The sequence below is a fragment of the Mustelus asterias genome, chromosome 15 (assembly GCF_964213995.1).
Source record: "Mustelus asterias chromosome 15, sMusAst1.hap1.1, whole genome shotgun sequence".
Classification (NCBI taxonomy): Eukaryota; Metazoa; Chordata; class Chondrichthyes; order Carcharhiniformes; family Triakidae; genus Mustelus; species Mustelus asterias.
In genome coordinates, this window is record NC_135815.1 from 95,373,603 (window position 1) to 95,397,051 (window position 23,449).

At 46.5% G+C, this 23,449-nt stretch overlaps 1 protein-coding gene across 6 annotated transcripts in view; it reads left to right on the forward strand.

The window, feature by feature from the left end:
* The window catches only part of plcb4a (phospholipase C, beta 4a), a 510,936-nt gene that overhangs the window by 340,209 nt on the left and 147,278 nt on the right, over positions 1-23,449 (forward strand). For all 6 annotated transcript variants that reach the window (XM_078230348.1, XM_078230349.1, XM_078230347.1 and 3 more), the window contains 8 exons: positions 322-415; positions 5,641-5,720; positions 5,829-5,913; positions 6,477-6,567; positions 10,083-10,178; positions 10,288-10,308; positions 13,897-14,000; positions 17,965-18,000. In XM_078230348.1, the coding sequence (XP_078086474.1) occupies positions 322-415; positions 5,641-5,720; positions 5,829-5,913; positions 6,477-6,567; positions 10,083-10,178; positions 10,288-10,308; positions 13,897-14,000; positions 17,965-18,000 (607 nt within the window). The remainder of the gene's footprint in view (positions 1-321; positions 416-5,640; positions 5,721-5,828; positions 5,914-6,476; positions 6,568-10,082; positions 10,179-10,287; positions 10,309-13,896; positions 14,001-17,964; positions 18,001-23,449) is intronic.

The window sequence follows — 23,449 nt, forward strand, 5'->3', positions numbered from 1 at the left end:
GACTGATAAACTGAAAACTGAGAAACTTCTTAAGCTCCACAGATCTCCATGAAGACATGGCCTTTCAAGGTTCACAGTGCTTTTCAAATAATTTAGTCTAGCTCTCAGAAGAATCATCTGACTGGACATCTCATTTGTCACAACATGCTGCAGATAAATTAAGTCCCAAATTCACAGTCAGTTCTATAGTGCTTCATGTAGCATTATATTCAGAATAGAAATACATTTTGTTGTAAATGAACATATGTCATATTTTAGTATCTAAATATTGCACTTGGAATACTCCACCAGGATTATGACCTCTTTATTGTGTTTTAACAGGTGTATTGAATTAGATATATGGGATGGAAAGGGCGAAGACCAAGAGCCAATAATAACACACGGAAAGGCCATGTGCACAGATATTCTTTTTAAGGTAAAGTTGTTTCTTGGAAGAACCTTAAGCAGACAATATTTTTACTTTTTATACTTTCTGTAATTTTGATGTTCATAGAATCATAGAATCCCTACAGTGCAGAAGCTGGCCATTCAGCCCATCGAGTCTGCACCGACTCTCTGATGGAGCATCTTACCCAGGTCCTATCCGCATATTTACCCCATTAATCCCCCTAACCTAGACATCCTGTGACACTAAGGAGCAACTTAGCACGTCCAATCAACCTAACCTGCACATCTTTGGACACTAAGGGGCAATTTAGCATGGCCAATCCACCTAGCCCGCACGCATCTTTGGACCGTGAGAGGAAACCGGAGCACCCGGAGGAAACCCACGCAGGCACGGGGAGAATGTGCAAACTCCACACAGACAGTGACCCAAGGCCGGAATCGAACCCGGGTCCCTGGAGCTGAGAGGCAGCAGTGCTGACCACTGCGCCACCATGTAAAGTAGAGCACAGTCTGCAATCCTAACTTGTGTTCTCGTGGATAATTTTCCAACTTTGGGGGAGACACTGGTGCAGCGGTAATGTCACTGAATTAGTAATCTAGTAGGCCCAGCCTGAGGACACAGGTTCAAATCCCACCATAGCAGTGGTGGAATTTAAATTTTGTGATAAAATCAGGAATTGAAAAACGAGTCTCAGAAATGGTTAGCATGAAACTATCACTCTTTTGTTGCAAAAGTCCATCTTGTTCTTTAAGGGAAGGAAATCGGCCATCCTTATCTGGTCTGACCTAAATGTGACTCCAGATCCACAGTAATGTGATTAATTCTGCAAGTGTACAGAGGACACAGAAAGTCTGCAAAGGGATATAGATAGTGTAAGTGAGTGGGCGAGGGTCTGGCCAATGGAGTACAATGTTGATAAATGTGACTTCATCCATTTTGGTAGAAAAAACAGCAAAATGGACTATTATTTAAAGGGTAAAAAATTGCAGCATGCTGCTGTGCAGAGGGACCTGGGTGTCCTTGTGCATGAATCACAAAAAGTTGGTTTGCAGGTGCAGCAGGTAATTAAGAAGGCAAATGGAATGTTGTCCTTCATTGCTAGAGGGATGGAGTTTAAAAACAGAGGTTATGTTGTAGCTGTATAAGGTGCTGGTGAGGCCACACCTGGAGTACTGCATACAGTTTTGGTCTCCTTACTTGAAAAAGGATTTAAAGTTTGTTTGAAGTTTATTTTCACAGTAACTTTATTGCACTTTTAATGTAAGCCTACTTGTGACACCAGTTATTAGTGTCACAAGTAGGCTTACATCAACACTGCAATGAAATTACCGTGAAAATCCTAGTCGCCACATACTGGAGCCTGTTTGGGTACACTGAGGGAGAATTTAGCATGGCCAATGCACATCTTTCAGACTGTGGGAGGAAACCAGAGCACCCGGAGGAAACCCACGCAGACACGGGGAGAACGTGCAAACTCCATACAGACAGTGACCCAAGCTGGGAATCAAACCCGGGTCCCTGGTGCTGTGAGGCAACAGTGCTAGCCATCGTGCCACCCAGGATGCACTAGCACTGGAGGGGGTGCAGAGGAGATTTACTAGGTTGATTCCAGAGTTGAGAGAGTTGGCTTATGAGGAGAGACTGAGCAGACTGGGACTATACTCATTCGAATTTAGAAGAATGAGGAGGGATCTTAGAGAAACAGATAAAATTATGATGGGAATTAATAAGATAGAAGCAGGGAGGTTGTTTCCACTGGCAGGTGAAACTAGAACTATGGGCATAAACCTTAAAATAAGGTGGTAGCCATGATGTGGAGATGCCAGCGTTGGACTTGGGTAGGCACAGTAAGAAGTCTCACAACACCAGGTTAAAGTCCAACAGGTTTATTTGGTAGCACGAGCTTTCAGAGCACTCCCCCTTTATCAGGTGATGAAGGGGCAGCGTCCCGAAAGCTCGTGCTATCAAATAAACCTGTTGGACTTTAACCTGGTGTTGTGAGACTTCTTACTGTGCTTGAAATAAGGGGGAGCAGATTTAGGACTGAGTTGAGGAGGAACTTCATCACACAAAGGGTTGTGAATCTGTGGAATTCCCTGCCCAGTGAAGCAGTTGAGGCTACCACGTTGAATGTTTTTAAGGCAAAGCTGAATAGATTTTTGAACAGTAAAGGAATTAAGGGTTATGGTGAGTGGAGCTGAGTCCACAAAAAATTCAGCCATGAACTTACTGAATGGTGGAGCAGGCTTGAGAAGCCAGATGGGTTAGTCCTGCTCCTAGTTCTTAAGTTCTTATTATTAAAAGGTGGGAGAATGGGGTTGAGGAGCTTAGCAGCCATGAGTGAATGGCAGAGCAGACTCGATGGGCCAAATAGCCTAATTCTGCTCCTATATCTTATGATCATGAAAAATAAACTGCCAATATGGGACATAATGCACCAGGTTTGGTGAAATATAACGTTTTATAATTAATATCTGATATAAAAAATATACAAACATAATGGCAAATGTGTGGAATTCACTACCACAGAATGTAGTGGAGGCCAAAACGTTGTGTGATTTCAAGAAGAAATTAGATATAGCTCTTGGGGCCAAAGGGATCAAGGGATATAGGGGAAAGGGAGATCAGGATATTGAATTTGATGATCAGCCATGGTCAAACTGAATGGCAGAGAAGGCTCGAAGGGCCGAATGGCCTACTCCTGCTTCTAGTTTCTACAGCTTCATCACTGGGATATTATATGTTAGGTTTCCCATTTAAACACTGAATCAAAGTGTCTCTGCAACTGTTAAAAGTAATGACTTAATGTTGTGGTTCTTCCCATCTGTCACAGTGTAATTCCTCAAAGTAATAATGCATAAATTCAATTGCTTAGATTTGTGTTTACAAAAAAGCAACTTATCTTTTATAATATGGGATTGTAGTCCAGCTATGCAGATTATTAGATGTTCATTGAATAAAGAACATCACGTAGTATCATTAATGTTGTGGCTGTTATGGCATCGTCAAGAGATTTCAGATTTTGTTAGGAGCAAAAGGTATTCATTGATAATATTTGTTGAGTATTCATTGAGGCTGTATAAGGCTCTGGTCAGACCCCATTTGGAGTATTGTGAGCAATTTTGGGCCCCATATCTAAGGAAGGATGTCCTGGACTTGGAAAGGGTCCAGAGGAGGTTTACAAGAATGATTCCTGGAACAAAGAGCTTGTCGTATGAGGAACGGTTGAGGACTCTGGGTCTGTACTCATTGGAATTTAGAAGGATGAGGGGGATCTTATTGAAACTTATAGGATACTGAGAGGCCTGGATAGAGTGGACGTGGAGAGGGCGTTTCCACTAGTAGGAAAAACTAGAACCAGAGGGCAGAACCTCAGGATAAAGGGACAATCCTTTAAAACAGGGATGAGGAGGAATTTCTTCAGCCACGGAGTGATGAATCTGTGGAACTCTTTGCTGCAGAAGGCTGTGGAGGCCAGGTCATTGAGTGTCTTTAAGACAGAGATAGATAGGTTCTTGATTAATAAGGGGGTCAGGGGTTATGGGGAAAAGGCAGGAGAATGGGGATGAGGAAAATATCAGCCATGATTGAATGGCGGAGCAGACTCGATGGGCTGAGTGGCCTAATTCTGCTCCTATGTCTTATGGTCTTATAAGGGAAACTCGGGTATAGGAGGTTTATGCAGCCCGCACCAAGGCTGCCCTGGGGCAGAGGCCTGTTCTACATGGTTCTAGAAGGAAAATGCCTGAGAGAGGGAACCCTCGCTCTGCTGTGACCACTCACTCTTAGGTTGGGATTTTCCAGCCGCGCTCGCCCCAAAACCGGAAATTTCCGCCCGGGATCAACGGACCTTTGCAAGGTCCTGTCTCACCCGCTATGATTCCCGTAGTGGGCAGGACGGAAAAATTGTGCCCTCAGTTTCCATTGGTCCCTCAAGTCAGGTGACTCACTTGTGCTGTGCTGTCTTAAAGTACAGTAAGAAGTTTAACAACACCAGGTTAAAGTCCAACAGGTTTATTTGGTAGCAAAAGCCACACAAGCTTTCGGAGCTCCAAGCCCCTTCCTCAAGTGAGTGGGAATTCTGTTCACAAACAGGGCTTGGAGCTCCGAAAGCTTGTGTGGCTTTTGCTACCAAATAAACCTGTTGGACTTTAACCTGGTGTTGTTAAACTTCTTACTGTGTTTACCCCAGTCCAACGCCGGCATCTCCACATCATGACTGTCTTAAAGTGACAGACACCAGAGAACCATCGAAAAGTTACGACTCAGAACGAGGCCATTCAGTCCATCTTGTCCATGCCAGTCTGAGGACACCCAGGTGCCCTTTCTAATCCCACCTTCCTGCACCCGGCCCATAGCCCTGTAGCTCACAGCACTTAAGGGGCAGATCCAGGTACTTTTTAAAATAGTTTAGGGTTTCTGTCTCTACCACCAACTCGGGTAGAGAATTCCAGACACCACCCTCTGCGTAAAAATGTTTTTGATTTATTATTATTACACATTAGCATACAGTGAAAAATATTGTTTCTTGTGCTATACAGACAAAGCATACCGTTCATAGAAAAGGAAAGGAGAGGGTGCAGAATGTAGTGTTACAGTCATAGCTAGGGTGTAGAGAAAGATCAACTTAATGCGAGGTAGGTCCATTCAAAAGTCTGATGGCAGCAGGGAAGAAGCTGTTCTTGAGTCGGTTGGCACATGACCTCAGACTTTTGTATCGTTTTCCTGACGGATGAAGGTGGAAGAGAGAATGTCCTCGGTACGTGGGGTCCTTAATTATGCTGGCTGCTTTGTCGGGAAGTGTAGACAGAGTCAATGGATGGGAGGCTGGTTTGCATGATGGATTGGGCTACATTCACGACCTTTTGTAGTTTCTTGCAGTCTTGGGCAGTGCAGGAGCCAGACCAAGCTGTGATACAACCAGAAAGAATGCTTTCTATGGTGCAACTGTAAAAGTTGGTGAGAGTCGTAGCTGACATGCCAAATTTCCTTAGCCTCCTGAGAAAGTAGAGGCATTGGTGGGCTTTCTTAACTATAGTGTCAGTATGGGGGGGACCAGGACAGGTTGTTGGTGATCTGGACACCTAAAAACTTGAAGCCCTCGACCATTTCTACTTCATGATGTAGACAGGGGCATGTTCCCCTTCACACCCAAAGAGAAACTTGTAGCTTTATCCACTGTGGCTTTGAAGGATTCAGTGATTATATCAGGCTAATCTAAAATTCGACGACTGCTGTCATTTCCTTGGCAGGATGTAATTCAGGCCATCAAAGAGACAGCGTTCGCGACGTCCGATTATCCTGTGATCCTTTCCTTTGAAAATCACTGCAGGTAAGGTCTTACCTAAAGTTCAATGAATAGTTTTCTGCAGTTCTGTTCATGCTGTAAAGTTCTGTGGACTTGGAGACACAACTGTGCCAAATTCTTCCTGTTTTACAGTAAACCCCAGCAGTACAAGATGGCCAAATACTGCGAAGAAATCTTTGGCGAACTCTTACTGAAGCAACCCCTGGAGCACCATGTAGTATGATTGCTATTTTTATGTACATATAATTTTTTTTTTTCAAAGCAATTCAAATCCAAACCTGTTGCAAAGTGTTGAAGCACAGGCCTATTCGGCATGTCTGTACGTGGCCCAGCGGGCAACCCGCTCGCCTCTGAGTCAAGTGGGGTGGGGGGGGGGTGGTTTCTGGGTCCAAGTCTCATTCAAACGACTTGAGCACAAAAGCCGAGGCTGGCACTTCTGTGCTGTACTGAGGGAGTGCCGCAGTGTCAGAGGTGCTGTTGCTCAGAAGAGAGGTAATGTTCCAGGTTTTTGAATATCGGGGGTGGGGGGAGGCGGTGTGGAGTCTCTCTCCAGTGTCCTGGCAAATATTTATCCCTTGATCAACGTCACAAAATAAGCAGATTGGTTATTATCGCATTGCCATTCGTGGGAGCTTGCTGTGCATAAATTGGCTGCTGTATTTCCTGCAATACACCAGTGACAACACTTCTAAAGTACCTCGTTGGCCATAAGGTGCTTTGGGAAGTCCTGTGGCCACAAAAAGGCACTATATAAATGCAAGTTCTTTCATTGCTTTACAGCTTGAAGCTGGCCGACCCTTGCCCTCCCCGAATGATCTGAAAAGAAAAATACTCATCAAAAATAAACGGTTAAAACCTGAAGTAGAGTCAAGTAAGTTCGTAATCCGTACGATCTGAAGTTTGATTTGATTTGATTTATTATTGTCACATGTATTAGCATACAGTGAAAAGTATTGTCTCTTGCACGCTATACAGACAAAGCATACCGTACATAGCGAAGGAAACGAGAGGGTGCAGAATGTAGTGTTACAGTCATAGCTAGGGTGGAGAGAAAGATCAACTTAATGCAAGGTAGGTCCATTCAAAAGTCTGACGGCAGCAGGAAAGAAGCTGTTCTTGAGTCGATTGGTACATGACCTCAGACTTTTGTATCTTTTTCCCGACAAAAGTTGGAAGAGAGAATGTCCGGGGTGCGTGGGGTCCTTAATTATGCTGCCTGCTTTTCTGAGGCAGCGGGAAGTGTAGACAGAGTCAATGGATGGGAGGCTGGTTTGCGTGATGGATTGGGCTACATTCACGACACTTTGTAGTTTCTTGCGGTCTTGCAGAAGTGATGATTGAACGAGAATAGAGTTTGTACCGAGCAGATTTCATTTCTCCAAAACAGAAGGCTTCCGAATAGCTGGAGAGATGTGTTAAATCTCATTGAATGAAGTGATATCTTATAGAACAGAGCGGCACAGTGGTTAGCACTGCTGCCTCACAGCGCCAGGGACCCGGGTTCGATTCCCAGCTTGGGTGACTGTCTGTGCGGAGTCTGCACGTTCTCCCCGTGTCTGCGTGGGGGTTGAATTTGCAGTGCGTGGCATTTGTCTTATTCATGAATCACTGTGTTGGTCTATACCCTCGTGAAAAGTTCACCCACCTGTTCCTTGTCCAATCCTGCTCCTGGATATTTCTACCTCTCCTGATCCAGACCACACTCTCCCATGGGACCCGGGGTTCGATTCCCGGCTTGGGTCGCTGTCTGTGCAGAGTCTGCAGATTCTCCCCATGGGTTTCCTCCGGGTGCTCCGGTTTCCTCCCACAGTCCGAAAGACGTGCTGGTTAGGCTGCATTGGCCATGCTAAATTCTCCCTCAGTGTACCCGAACAGGTGCCAGAATGTGGCGACTCGGGGATTTTCCCAGTAACTTCATTGAGAGTTAATATAAGGCTACTTGTGACACCAATAAAAGAAACATTATTGCCATCAGAAAGTGCGAACCTGCAGCATTTGTGCAGTCTTGTTAAAGATACTCATAAAACTACATAAAGCAGCCGTGAGACTGTGAGTGACTTTAAGAATCAACATGTCTGGAAGGAACATTAAGAAAGGGTTTCAATCCATTGATATTTCAGTTAAACAAAATACAGTTTCAATTATAATAAAGACCTTTGAACCATACCAACATCTCCATTATAATTACTGACTGGTGGACATTCACTCCTAGGGTGCTGAGAATTGGTTCTTACTTAATGTTTCAGCTTCTAATCATTGTGCTCCAGATATCACTAAATAAATCATGGCTGGAATTTTCCGGTCATTCATGCCAACGGGATTCTTTGGGCCGGCTGCAGTGAGCGGAGATTCGGCTAAGCGCCAAATTCCCCGTCCTCACTTGCAGCGCTGGCGGGGTGTGAGCGTCCGGAAAATTCCGACAAATGTTGCAAAACCCGCAAGTCTTTTACCCAGAAGGTGGTGCCTGGAACTCGCTGCCGGGGGAGGTAATGGAAGCAGATACGATAGTGACTTTTAAGGGGCGTCTGGATAAATGCATGAATAGCTTGGGAATAGAGGGTTATGGTCCCCGGGAGGTTAGGGGGTTTTCGTTCAGATGGGCAGCATGGTCGGTGCAGGCTTGAAGGGCCTGTTCCTGTGCTGTAATTTTCTTTGTTCTTTGTCCCCAGTGTGGTAAGGCTTTGTTTGATGTCTTACCAAGAGATTTGGAGGCTTGCGCAGTTGAACATTGAGGGTGGGATGTTACAGCCAGGCTCATCCTGAAACCATAAAATCCTGACCGAGATCAACAGACCTTCCCATTGTCCGCCCCTCGCCCGCTCCGATTCCTGTGGTGGGCAGGGCGGTAAAATTCTGGCCTAAATGTTTGTTGACAACTCATAACTATATATTTATATATAATAGATCCAAGGTACAACCCTGACTCCATGCTAGCTTCTGCTGGGTAATTACTGTACTTGGTCCATTACCATGTGACTCTCTACATCATACTGTGGGCAATGTTGTTTCCCACATTAACCCACATTAACCCCTGCTATGCCAAACACCCTCATCCTGCATTTAATATTTCCTCTAAACATGAGCCAGTTTAAAAAGATCATTAATTTTAAAATTGTATTCTTGTTACCGCTTTGAATGTTTCACTTTGTGGGATGTGGACCAAACAATCCTTTCATAGTTAGGATAGCCCAAATAGCAGTATAGGAGGCGGTTGTGAAATAAAAAAATTTTTAAAACAAAAAAAGTAATTGAAAGATAGTGCAATATAAAACCGATGCAAGGGCATCTTCTCGAAGGCACAGCTGCCTGCTGTGTAGGAATAATACACTGCAATAAACGAGAAGTCTTTGAGTCCATGTCAGGCTTCATTAAAACGCTTTTATTTCCACATGCATGAGGGAGAATTAGCCCAGACCCAGTGCGATCCAGTCTGTATCAAGGCTGATTCTGAAGATACAAAGGCTGTACGCATTACTGAAACTGTTCTCTGGGGTTCAGAATATTATAGTACAGGATAACATTGATACAGAGAGTTTGAATTGATTATAGTTGATCACATTAGGCGGGCCTATTGTCCTGGGTACTTCACGTTAATCGGTTGTGTCCGACTATCCTTGTCTATCTGTTTTGTGTTACAAAAGCGACGTGTGTGATGAATAGGTTTTGATGGTGTGATAACCGTCCCTTCTCCCCAGTTTCTAGGAACAATGGCTTCTCTAGGCTCGGTGGAGCCTTGCTAATCAGTATCGACCCTGCATTGTTCGCCAAGGCTTTGGAATGATCTCACCTGTAAAGTAACTGTGTTGGCAGTCTGAGATGTTAGTTGGGTATGTCTGCCCGCAGTTACGGTGAACCCCGTGTTTTAACCCTTTCTCAGACATTCCTTTTCCTGCTGTCCCATGTACACCCTGGATTTTTTGATTTGATTTGATTTATTATTGGCACATGTATTAACATACAGTGAAAAGTATTGTCTCTTGCACTATACAGACAAAACATACCGTTCATAGAGAAGGAAACGAGAGAGTGCAGAATGTAGTGTTACAGTCAAAGCTAGGGTGTAGAGAAAGATCAACTTAATGCAAGGTAGGTCCATTCAAAAGTCTGACAGCAGCAAGGAAGAAGCTGTTCTTGAGTCGGTTGTATCTTTTTCCCGACGGAAGAAGGTGGAAGAGAGAATGTCCGGGGTGCGTGGGGTCCTTAATTATGCTGCCTGCTTTGCCGAGGGTTTACCCCAATACTGGATTCTGCCCTACTCCAAGCAGTGTTAGCACGACAGTGCCGGGGGGGGGCCACTGGAACATGAACTTCAGAAAGAATCAGTGAAGGATGTGCTCTCTCGGTTCACCCTCCATCTAACGTTGCATAAATCCATTTTGATTTCAGAACAACTTGAAACTTTCAGGAGTCTGATGGAAGGTGGAGAAACGTCCAGTCCAGCCAGTATGTTGGAAGATGACAATGAGGAAGAAACGGAAAATGGTAACTGTGTTTCAGAAAGTTAGCATTGATTATTTTTTGTTAAAGAATTGCTGTCCCTGTGAACTGTTCGTTTGAATGGTTGTAATTTTTTCTTGTCCTACATTTCTAGCTGACCTCTCTCCGAATTCTGGTAAGAAAAATGGATAAATAACTGAGTCCGGTTTAAAACCGGTTCATTTCCTACCTTCTAATCGTGTTTGCCGGCGCCTTAATCACCTTTCTGAGCGTGACGCGTTACCAAGCACTTAACCATCGCGGGGGTCTAGCAAGTCTGAAATTCACGCAGCTTATCAGGGTGGCTACGGAGAAAGCATATCACTAATCTTCTCAGAGAGAGCAAAATCTTCACGGAAACATGTCGGGGGCACGATCAGGAAATGTTCAGAACTGAACGTTACGTTACGAACTTAACCAAAACTGGACCTCAATTTGATATCTATTTGACATCTTGGCATTGGCGGGAGGGTTTAATTTTTTTAAAACCTCTTAAACCCTCTCTCTGACCTGTCTTCTCCGCAAACACACTGACCTAGTCTAATCGATTAACTGCACCATTTTACCGTCGTACGCGTTCCTGCACTCTGGCGGGGGATCTGAATGAAGATTTTGGCTATCTTCACCACATACACATGCACTTAATCCTCTTAATCTGAAAATAAGGAACTAAAATTTTCCAAACTTTCTGAAATCACTTTATTTTAAAAGATGTTGGTGGGTCAGAACTACAGAAGGTGCACGGAATATGTGACCCACATAATAGGGCGCACAAGTCAAATCGACAAACTTAATCATTCATGATTGTCCCTCGATTACAGATTAAGTAAAACGCGCCGTTTTATCTAATGGCGTTACTATTGCGATCAACGAGGGTTTTGGGGGGAATAAAAGAATGAACCACCACCAACCCCTTTAAGATCTCAAGTACCTCTCAATGATACTGCACTAAATTAACCACCGTGCGTCAGACTTGACCTACTGTACCCCTTTGTGGCCACTGATAACTTCAAGCCTCTGCATGTTAGACGGTGCCGGGATAAGAAATAATCATGCACTCCGCATTTTATGCAAGCGAACTCTTTTCAAAAAGATCTGTCTTAAAAGTTGCATGCTTGTTCAAACTGTTGTGTTGTACTGAGCTGTGTGTCAATGCTGGTACAATGATTTCTGACCCGCACTCCATCCTTCTCCTGGGTGCTTTAAGTCACAAAACATTGTGCCATTTTGTACCTATTTTATAACACACCCTAAAATCACTCTATCTATTGCAAATCCATACTGACCAGTAACCAGTGTGTCAAAGTGTCTCAGTGCCCTCTACTGCCTCGACAATCTCAAGGAGGCCGTAGCGTAGTGGCATTGTCACTGGGCTCGTAATCCAGAGACCCAGGGCAATACTCTGGGGACCCGGGTTTGAACCCCACCACAGCAGATGGTGAAATTTGAATTCAGTAAAAATCTGGAATTAACAGACGAATGACGACCATGAAAGTATCGTCGTAAAAAAAAACCCCCATCTGGTTGACTCATGTCCTTTAGGGAAGGAAATCTGCCGTCCTTACCCGGGTCTGGCCTACATGCGACTCCAGAGCCACAGCAATGTGGTTGACTCTCAACTGCCTTCAGGCAACTAGGGATGGGCAATAAATGCTCGCCCAGCCAGCGATGCCCATGTCCCACAACTGAATAGAAAAAATTGAGCAAATTCACAGAATGAAATCATAGAAACCCTACAGTGCAGAAAGAGGCCATTCGGCCCATCGAGTCTGCACCGACCACAATCCCACCCAGGCCCTACCCCCACATATTTTACCCGCTAATCCCTCTAACCTACGCATCTCAGGACTCTATAAGGGGCAATTTTTAACCTGGCCAATCAACCTAACCCGCACATCTTTGGACTTTGGGAGGAAACCGGAGCACCCGGAGGAAACCCACGCAGACACGAGGAGAATGTGCAAACTCCACACAGACAGTGACCCGAGCCGGGAATCGAACCCGGGACCCTGGAGCTGTGAAGCAGCAGAGCTAACCACTGTGCTACCGTGCCGCCCAGCAATTGTTCAGCATCGCCACAAGTCTCTCTCGCCAAAGTGAGCTGCAGTCTGGCTGGTTTTGCCGACGGCATTATTTTGCAATCCTCCATCCCTCCACACCCATTCATCCCAATGGAAAAGCTGATTGGATTTATCAATATAATTAAAGATAGATGAGGGGCTGCCAGTGAAAAATTAATTACCCAGCACCATACAGTCCTGGGATATACCAACGCAGAAAGCCACGGAAGAAAAGGATTCAAGCAGACAGGGAGTGCGAGCTAACTTGGTTCAAAGCACAATGCTGCGGGTGCTGGAATCTGAAACAAAAACAGAAAATGCTGGAAATACTCAGCAGGTCTGGCAGCATCTGTACAGAGAAAAAATAGAGTTAACGTTTTGAGTCCGTGGGACTCTTCTTCAGAGCTCTGAAGACTAGAAATGGTAACTCAAGTTTCTCTCTCTACAGATCATAGAATCCCTACAGTGCAGTAGGAGACCATTCGGCCCACTGAGTCTGCACCAATCACAATCCCACCCAGACCCTATCCCCATAACCTCATGTGTTTACCATAGCTAGTCCCCCACTGACACTAAGGGGCAATTTAGCATGGCCAATCCACCTAACTCACACATCCTTGGCCTGAGAGGAAACTGGAGCACCCGGAGGAAACCCACATAGACACAGGGAGAATATACAGACTCCACAGAGACAGTGACCCAAGCCGGGAATCGAACCCGGGTCCCTGGCGCTGTGAGGCAGCAGTGCTAACCACAGTGCCACCGTGCCGCCCTAAAGATGCCTCCAGTCTGGATGACTCTTAGACAGAGCTGAAAAGGACGCAACTAGTGCAGTATTTTGATACATTCAGAACTGTGTAGGAGCTCTGATGGAGGGTCATTCAGACTCGAAAGGTTGGCTCTATTGTCTCTCCACAGATGCTGTCAGACCTGCTGAGATTATTCAGCATTTTCTGTTTTTGTTTCGGATTCCAGCATCCGCAGTATTTTGCTTTTATCAAGACGTTCACTGACATAGTCATAGAAACTAGAAGCAGGAGGAGGCCATTCGGCCCTTCGAGCTTGCTCCGCCATTCATCTTGATCATGGCTGATCATCGAATTCAATATCCTGATTCTCCCATATCCCTTGATCACTTTAGCCCCAAGAGCGATATCTAATTTCTTCTTGAAATCAGACAACAGTTTGGCCTCAACCACATTCTGTGGTAGTGAATTCCACACATTCACCACCCTCTGGGTAGAGAAATTTCTCCTCACCTCAGTTCTAAAAGGTTTACGCCTTCTCCTCAAACTATGACCCCTCGTTCTGGACTCTCCCACCATCGGGAACATTCTTTCTGAATCTACCCTGGCTAACCCTGTTAGAATTTTATAAGTTTCTATGAGATCTCACTCTTCTAAACTCCAGTGAATATAATCCTAACCGACTTAATCTCTCCTCATATGACAGACCTGGCCTAGTCAATGGCATTGTGGGGATAACAGGGGTCATGAGTCCACCACAAACAAAATCGTAATCAGTTGTGTGGTGTACAAACCCTTATTCATTTTTCTCTGGATGGGGTGTGCTATAAATTCAGATTACTTTCAACTTTGGTAGTCGTACGATAGCGGCACACTTTCGTTTGATATGAGCAATGATGGTGTTTGTTCCATGTGTAGTCGATCTAAACGAGGAGGCTCACCCTGAGCTGAAATTCAACAGCGAACTTTCCGCCGACGAAATTGGTCGAGAGACGGAGGTGCTCATCAATAGCGTGAAGAAGGTTGGTGTCTTATTTCTACAAGTTCAATATTAGTCGTTGGTGAGGCCGCACTTGGAGTATTGCATACTGTAACTCCTCTACAGTAAGAGGAGAGACATTGATAAACTGGAAAGAGTGCAGGGAAGATTTACAAGGGTGTCCCCGGGATTACTGGACCTGAATTATAGGGAGAAGCTAGGACTTTATTCCTTGGAACACAGGAGAATGAAGGGGTGACCTTATTAAGGTGTATAAAATTATGAGGGGCAGAGATAGGATGAGCGCACATAGGCCAGGATTTTCCAGTCACACTCACCCCAAGACCGGAAAATCCTGCCCGAGGTCAACGGACCTTTCCATGGTGTGTGCGCTCCCCCCCTCCCCATCCCCCGGCCTGCTACGATTTCCATGGCGGGTGGGGTGGGAAAATTCCACCCATAGACTTTTTCCCAGGAAAGGGGAATTGAAAACTAGAAGTCATAGGTTTACGGTGTGAGGGGAAAGATTTAAAAGGGACCAGAGGGACAACGTCTTCACGGGTGGTGTGTATGTGGAAAAAACATTTCTGCCCACTTTTTCTTTAAAGCAAATTGGATGATGTTATAGAAAGCTAAGGCTGGTTTGCGTGATGGATTGGGCTACATTCGCATCCTTTTGTAGTTCTTTGCGGTCTTGGGCAGAGCAGCAGCCATACTAAGCTGCATTGCATCCAGAAAGAATGCTTTCTATGGTGCATCTGTAAAAGTTGGCGAGAGTCATAGAACACATGCCAAATTTGCTTAGTCTTCTGAGAAAGTAGAGGCGTTGGTGGGCTTTCTTAACCACATTGTTGGCATGGGGGGACCAGGACAGGTTGTTGAAGATCTGAACACCTTTTAGGGAAGGCCTACTGCACAATGACCCAATCGGGCAATCAACAGGCCATCTCCACGGGTCCTCCATGTGATCCGGACTCGGGGAGCAGGAAGTCCCACCTGAATTCCCCTGCTGGCCGGTCAGATTCCAGCTGCACTGTTCCTCAGCAGCGCCACCAAAGAAGTGGTGGCTGCTGCAGGAAATACATGATGTGGAGATGCCAGCTTTGGACTGGGGTAAGCACAGTAAGAAGTCTCACAACACCAGGTTAAAGCCAAGAGACAATAAACCAACAGGTTTATTTGGCACTAGCTTTCAGAGTCTCAGGCTCCTTCATCAGGTGAGTGAGGACTTCTGTTCACAAACAGGCCATATACAGACACAGATTTACAAGATAATGGTTGGAATGCGAGTCTTAGAATCGCTGAGCAGAGACTGATAGCCAAGTTCCGCACACATGAGGATGGCCTTGGCCGGGATCTTGGGTTCATGTCACACTATCTGTGGCCTCCACGACTTGCCTGGGCTTGCAAAGTCTCACTAGCTGTCCTGGCTGGAGACAATACACATCTCTTTAACCTGTGCTTGGCCCTCTCTCCACTCACATTGTCTGTACCTTTAAGACTTGATTACCTGTTAAGACTCGCATTCCAACCATTATTTTGTAAATTGAGTTTGTGTCTGTATATGCCCTGTTTGTGAACAGAACTCCCACTTACCTGATGAAAGAGCCTGAGGCTCCGAAAGCTAGTGCTGCCAAATAAACCTGTTGGACTTTAACCTGGTGTTGTGAGACTTCTTACTGTGCAGGAAATACACCCGCCTGAGGCACAGGATCGCTGAACGATGCAAGGCAGAAGCATCTGATGGCTGGCAGTTGGGGAATGAGCGTCTGACGAAGGGTCATCCAGACTCGAAACGTTGGCTCTATTCTCTCTCCACAGATGCTGTCAGACCTGCTGAGATTTTCCAGCATTTTCTGTTTTTGTTTCGGATTCCAGCATCTGCAGTATTTTGCTTTAATACTATATTCTGCACCCTCTCCTTTCCTTCTCCCCTTTGTACTCTATGAACGGTATGTTTTGTCTGTATAGCGCACTAGAAACAATACTTTTCACTGTAACCCAATACATGTGACAATAATGAATCAGTTCTATCCAAAAATTCTTGAAGACCCACATTATCCAATTTGCTTTAAATAAATTGTGTGGATAAATTTGGACCCTGAAGCGAGTTGTCAATATTTTCCAATGGAACCAAAAGGGGCAACGTTGCCACGGTGATGTTTTCTATCCATCAGAGTAACCAATATTCAAAAAGTAGCAAGTCAAAATAATGAGCATGAAGGGAAAATGGAACTCAACAGAACAAAGAAAATTACAGCACAGGAACAGGCCCTCCAGCCCTCCAAGCTTGCAGCGACCATGCTGCCCGACTGAACAAAAATCCCCAAGCTTCCGGGGACCATATCCCTCTGTTCCCATCCTATTCATGCATTTGTCAAGATGCCTCTTAAAAGTCACTATCATATCTGCTTCCACTACCTCCCCTGGCAGCGACGTCCAGGCACCCACCATTCTCTGTGTAAAAAAACTTGCCTCGTACATCTCCTTTAAACCTTGCTCCTCGCACCTTAAACCTATGCCCCCCCGAGTAATTGACTCTTCCACCCTGGGAAATAGCTTCTGACTATCCACTCTGTCCATGCTCCTCATAATCTTGTAGACTTCTATCAGGTCGCCCCTCAACCTCTGTCGCTCCAGTGAGAACAAACCAAGTTTCTCCAACCTCTCATAGCTAATGCCCTCCATACCAGGCAATATCCTGGTAAATCTTTTCTGTACCCTCTCCAAAGCCTCCACATCCTTCTGGCAGTGTGGCGGCCAGAATTGAACACTATATTCCAAGTGCGGCCTAACTAAGGTTCTATAAAGCTGCAACATGACTTGCCAATTTTTAAACTCAATGCCCCAGCTGATGAAGGCAAGCATGCCGTATGCCTTCTTGACTACCTTCTCCACCTGCATTGCCGCTTTCAGTGACCTGTGTACCTGTACACCCAGATCCCTTTGCCTATCAATACTCTTAAGGGATCTGCCTTAAGAATAATCTCAAGGGAAGACATTACGAATATTTGAAGTAAAAACTATGGCTGAGATTCTCCCGTCTCACCCGCTGTGGGAATTGTAGCGAGCAAGACAGAAAATTTGGTGGACCATTCAGCGGTGTGTTGAGCTCAGGTGGGAATTTCCAGTCTTGGGGACGCATGCGGGCAGACAATCCCATCCTATGTGTGGGATTTTCCAGCCCCACATGACGGTTTTCCAGTGAGGGAGGAGACCTGCCATTGGCTGCCGGCGGAATCTTCCAGTCCCGCCAACATCCATGGCCACTTGTGCTGCTCGCTGAATCATAGAATCCCGACAGTGCAAAAGGAGGCCATTCGGCCCATTGAGTCTGCACTGACCACAATCCCATCCAGGCCCTATTCCCATAACCCCATGCATTTACCCTAGCCAATCCCACTGACACCAAGGTTAATTTCGCAATCAACCCAACCCGAACATCTTTCGGACTGTGGGAGGAAAACGGAGCACCTGGAGGAAACCCACGCAGACACGGGGAGAATGTGCAAACTCCACACAGACAGTGACCTGAGGCTGGAATTGAACTCGGATCCCTGCCACTGTGAGGCAGTAGTGCTAACCACTGTGCTGCCCACTATGGACGGGGGGGGGGGGGGGGGGGCAGTGGGGGAGGCGTCATTGGAACATTCAGCCCTACGATACAGCTTGGTGCATTTCGATCAAGATTTTAATTTTAGACATTCAGCCAGGGGTGAGTGATAAGCTTTACTCTTAATGTAAATGGTCTAGAGTTAGAATTGAATGGGAGCAAGGGTTTTCTAACTTTCTCTTCCTCTCAGAATATGGATGTTCTTGATTTTTGTCCCGTGACCAGCGTAACGCACAAACTGCTCGCGGTTACGCTTTCCCTGCCCAAAACCTGCAGAGCCGCAAGCAATTAAGGGATTACAAATCTGTTGTGAATGATCAGGTGTTCATTGGCTGGGGATGAAATTAAACATTGTTACTGAAATTAAACATTGTTACTGTACCTTTCTCTGTAGGTAATCGAGGAAGCAGATCAGGAGAATAATAAAAAGGTGAGGTCTCCTTCTTCACCAGCATTGTGAAAGTTTGGCATTGTCTTCAAAAAAAAGGCCACATTCTCTGTAATAATTATTTTTTTGCTCTACACCAGAAGTGGACAGATATCATCACCGATTAATCGTTTACACTCTTTATCAATTCTGTCTTATCTATTCTCACCACACCTTTGGCAGAGCCAGCACAGCTACTGCCTACCTCCAGAAGTTCAGTACTTTGTGTTCTATCTGCATCATACCTGCCAAGATCGATTGCCAAGACACGTAATCGGTCAGCATTCTTTAAAGTTCTAAAATGTATTTATTAGTGTCACAAGTAGGCTCACATTAACACTGCAACGAAGTTACTGTGAAAATCCCCCAGTCACCACACTCTGGCGTCTGTTCGGGTACACTGAGGGAGAATTTAGCATTGCCAATGCACCTAACCAGCACGTCTTTCAGACTGTGGGAGGAAACTGGAGCACCCGGGTCGCTGGCTCTGTGAGGAGTGTGCGTGCTTGCGTGCATGTGTGTGTTCATTATTCATTGAAGGGAAGCATTTATTGCCCATCCCTAATTGTCCTTCAGATGGTGGTGGTGAGTTGCCTTCTTGAACCGTTGCAGTCCCTGTGGTGTAGGTACACCCATTGTGCTGTTAGGAAGGGAGTTCTACTATTTTTACCTAGTGACTCCGAAGAAGCACTAATATATTTCCAAGTCAGGATGGTGAGTGGCTTGGAGGGGAACTTGCAGGTGGTGGTGTTCCCAGGTGTCTGCTGCCTTTGTCCTTCTAGATGGTAGTGGTTATGGCTTTGGAAGGTGCTATTTAAGGAGCCCTGGTGAGTTCCTCCAGTGCATCTTGTAGCTGTCAACTGTGTGTCAGTGGTGGAGAGGGTGAGTGTTTATGGATGGGGTGCCAATCAAGCGGGTTGCTTTGTCCTTTATTGTGTGGGGATTACTGACAGTGGTTGGAGCTGTTCTCATCCAGGCAAGTGGAGAGTATTCCATCACACTCCTGACTAGTGCCTTCTAGATGATGGAGCCTCTGATCTGCTCTTGTATCCACAGTATTTATATGGCTAGACAAGTTTAGTATCCAGTTAATGGTAATCCCCAGAACGTTGATATTGAGGGATTCAGCAATGGTAAAGCCATTGAATGTCATGGGGCGATGGTTCTCTCTCGCTGGAGGTGGTCATTGCCTGGCCCTTGTGTGACATGAGTATTACTTACCACTCGTCAGCCCAAGCCCAGATATTGTCCAGGTCTTGCTGCATCTCGATATAGACCAGTATCTGAGGAATCGTGAATGGTGCTGAACATTATGCAGTCATCAGCAAACATCCCCACTTCTGACCTTTTAGAATCATAGAATCTCAATATTGCAGAAGGAGGCCATTTGGCCCACCCAATCTGCACCAATAACAATCTCAACCCAGGCCCTATCCTTGTAACCTCACGTAATCCCCTGACACAAAGGGGAAATCCCACCCAGGCTTGTTCCCCATAACCCCAAGTATTTACCCCGCTAATCCCCCAAACCTACACATCTTGGGACACTGGGACAATTTAGCACAGCCAATCCAACTAACCAGCACGTCTTTCGGACTGTGGGAAGAAACTGGAGCCCCTGGAGGAAACCCACGCAGACATGGGGAGAACATGCAAATTCCACACAGTCACCCGAGGCCAGGAATTGAACCCGGGTCCCTGGTGCTATGAGGTAGCAGTGCCAAGCACTGTGCCACTGAGCCGCCCTTTATGATGGAAGGAAGGTCATTGATGAAGCAGCTAAAGATGGTTGGGTCTAAGGCACTGCCCTGAGGAACTCCTGTCGCGATGTCCTGGATCTGAGATGATTGACTTCCAACAAGCACAGCCATCTTCCTTTGTCCTATGTCTGAATCCAACCCAAGGGGGGTTTCCTGCTGATTCTCAGTTTTGCAAGGGCTCCTTGATACCACGCATGGAAACTTCGGGTGGAATTCTCCCAAAAACGTTCTAAGTGTTGAATTCGCGGGAAAACTGGAGTAATTCACACTTTTTTTCAGTGGGAGTTCACACTGGAATCTCCCACACTCTGTGCAATGCAGAGACCACCAGCGCGAATATCATTAGGTTTCAGGTGGCGGGGCCTATTCCCACCCGGGGGGCTGAAACCAGCAGGACTCTGCACATGCGCAGTGGCTCTGAACTGTCAGTTCCCCTGCAGTGCTGCCCCCCAACCCCCCATTGGCCCCATTGCGACCCCCCCCCCCCCATCTATCCGCGAGCCAGCCCCAAACCCACCCCCATCCTGGCCCGCCCCAATCTCCAGATCATTCCCCCACCGGCTGACCAACAACAACACCCCCCCCCCCCCCCCCCCCCCACAGCCCGCCCACAGCCCGCCCCGATCACTGGCCTCCCTCCAGCCACAATCGGATCCCAATGCAGGGTGGCAGCAGGACTCCCCACCCCCACCTCCTTGGCCCCCGCCCCCAATAGGCTCCACCCCCTTGGCACTGCCCCATGCCCAATGGGCATGGGCTTTTTGTCCCTTGGGCAATGCCATGGGGCACAGGTTGCCACTGCCAGGGCGCACCATTCCCCGTCGCCTGACCCCCTGGGAAGCCCCGATTGCCCCCTCACCCCCCCCCCCCCTTTCAGTCCAGCGGGGGTCAGGCCGCTAGTTCCCCGAAAGTGGGGAGCTAGTCTGAACCCCGCTGGAGTGAAACACTCCTGGCGGGGTGGGAGAGGCTAACGGGCCCAGAGAATTCAGTCCCGGGCCCGCTAATAGCATTGAAATAGCATGTAAAATACTATTTAAATGCTAGGCCCGCCTCCCAGCCGATTTCTGATACCACGCAGACGCCGCAGAAACCCGGGCCTAGGAGACACAAGCATGGCGTGAACACTCACGGGAATCCCGTGAATCGGCCGTCACGCAATTCTCCCGGCCCGCTGCACGAAAACATCAGCACACTGGGATGGGAGAATCACCCCCTTCATATCAATTGATAATGTATGCAAATAGATATGTATGATATAAAATACGTATATATGTCCAAGCAACAGGATATATATTTTGGGTTCTACCCCAGCTATTATAAATCCTTGTTCCACCAGAATTGCTGTAATTTAAATTGCAGTCAGCCAAAACAGAGCTCCTTAAAACATATCGTGACTCATATCATCTGAGGCACATACGATTCTCTTTTCAGTTAAACCACATGCTGCATCTTTGGACTGACCGCTGAATCTGTTGTTTGATGCAAGCATCTGGCTAATTTTTCTTCCTGTCGTGTATTTGTGTTGTCATTAGTCTGACAGTCAATGCACCATTGCTTGCCAAGAGGGTAGTTAGTGGCTCTTTCTCGCCTTGCACCAATGTAATTACGTCACTCAGCCTTGGATGAAAGGCATGGGGACCTTGGCTGATTATTCTAATTTTCTCTCTTTCGCTCTCCCTCCCCGCAGAGACGTGATTGGTGTTGTGCTCACGAGCCCCTCTGTCACAATAAAGCTAAGATTAGTAACCCGCCATGTGGGAGGATTTCCTCTGTCCCATATTTCTAGCGGAACAGTAAGCACGTTCTTTAAACAGGCATGCCAACAGATTTGAATGCAAGTAAATATACATTTGTACAGAGCAGTGAATAAGAGGATTAAATGAATCCAGTCCTGCAGCAATTATTTGCAAGCACCTCTCCACACGCTTCCCTACCCCTTTCACCGGGAGGGCAAAAATAAAACACTCAGGAACTGAGGACGTGTCCAACTAAAATGGCCACAAAAGAAATAAAGACACTGAACGTACAAACCAGCAGCAGGAGTGTAGGCCACTCGTCCCCTCGAGCCTGCCCCGCCGGGGCGGCACGGTAGCACAGTGGTTAGCACTGCTGCTTCACAGCTCCAGGGTCCTGGGTTCGATTCCCGGCTCGGGTCACTGTCTGTGTGGAGTTTGCACATTCTCCTCGTGTCTGCGTGGGTTTCCTCCGGGTGCTCCGGTTTCCTCCCACAGTCCAAAGATGTGCGGGTTAGGTTGATTGGCCAGGTTAAAAATTGCCCCTTAGAGTCCTGGGATGCGTAGGTTAGAGGGATTAGCGGGTAAATATGTGGGGGTAGGGCCTGGGTGGGATTGTGGTCGGTGCAGACTCGATGGGCCGAATGGCCTCCTTCTGCATGGTAGGGTTTCTATGATTCTATCCAATAAGATCATGGCTGATCTAATTGTAATCTCATCCCCACACTGCTGCCCACCAATAACCTTTCACCCACTTGGTGGTACGGTGGCACAGTGGTTGGCGCTGCTGCCTCACAGCGCCAGAGACCCGGGTTCGGTTCCTCTGCACGTTCTCCCCGTGTCTGAGTGGGTTTCCTCCAGGTGCTCTGGTTTCCTCTGAAAGACGTGCTGGTTAGGTGCATTGGCCGCGCTAAATTCTCCCCCATTGTACCCGAACAGGCTCTAGAGTGTGGCGACTCGGGGATTTTCACAGTAACTTCATTGCAGTGTTAATGTAAGCCTATTTGTGACACTAATAAATAAACTTTAAACTTATCAAAAATCTATCCATCTCTGCCTCAAAAGTATTCAAAGACTCTACTTCCACTGCCTTTGAGCAAGAGAGTTCCAGAGACTCACCGCCCTCTGAGAAAAAACAGTCACTCAAGGTCGGAATCGAACCTGGGTCATAGAATCATAGGATCCCTACAGTGCGGAAGGAGGCCATTCAGCCCATTGAGTCTGCACCAATGCTCTGACAGAATGTCTGACCCAGGCGCTCTCCTCCCACATGTGTGGTGTGTAACCCCTCACACTCACCATCTAACCAGCACATATTGGTGCACTAAGGGGCAATTAAGCATGGCCGACCCACCTAACCCGCACATCTTTGGAGTGTGGGAGGAAACCGGAGCACCCGGAGGAAACCCACGCAGACACAGGGAGAAGGTGCGAACACCACACAGACAGTGACCTGAGGCTGGAATCGAACCAGGCTCCCTGTGAGGCAGCAGTGCTAACCACTGTGCCAGAGAAAGAAAGATTGAATGGGGACTTGAGGCAAATCATCAACAGATTCATAATAGAAGTACTAATTAAGTAGGTATATAATCGGTATATTGAACTGGGGTTTTTTTGTAATGGTTATTTATGGGCTAGAGCAATACTTCTTGCTTGATTGCCTTTTGAGGAGGTGTGATTGATGATCTGGTGTGTAGGAAACATAGAATCCCTGGTACTAAATGTGCACTCCTCAAATGAAACGGAGTTTCGGTTGATCAGAACACATTCCCACTAAATGTCATATTGAATAATATCATTCTTTGACAGAATTTTTGCCCCTTGGAGGTTTCACTTGTGGTTAATCGCTTCCTTTGACGTTTGAATAGATTGGGTAGAGTTTATGCTGGAGAAACTTACACAGTTTCTGTGGGGAGAAAACGATACTTAAAAGGAGAGTGGCCCTTTGGTTAAGACTTT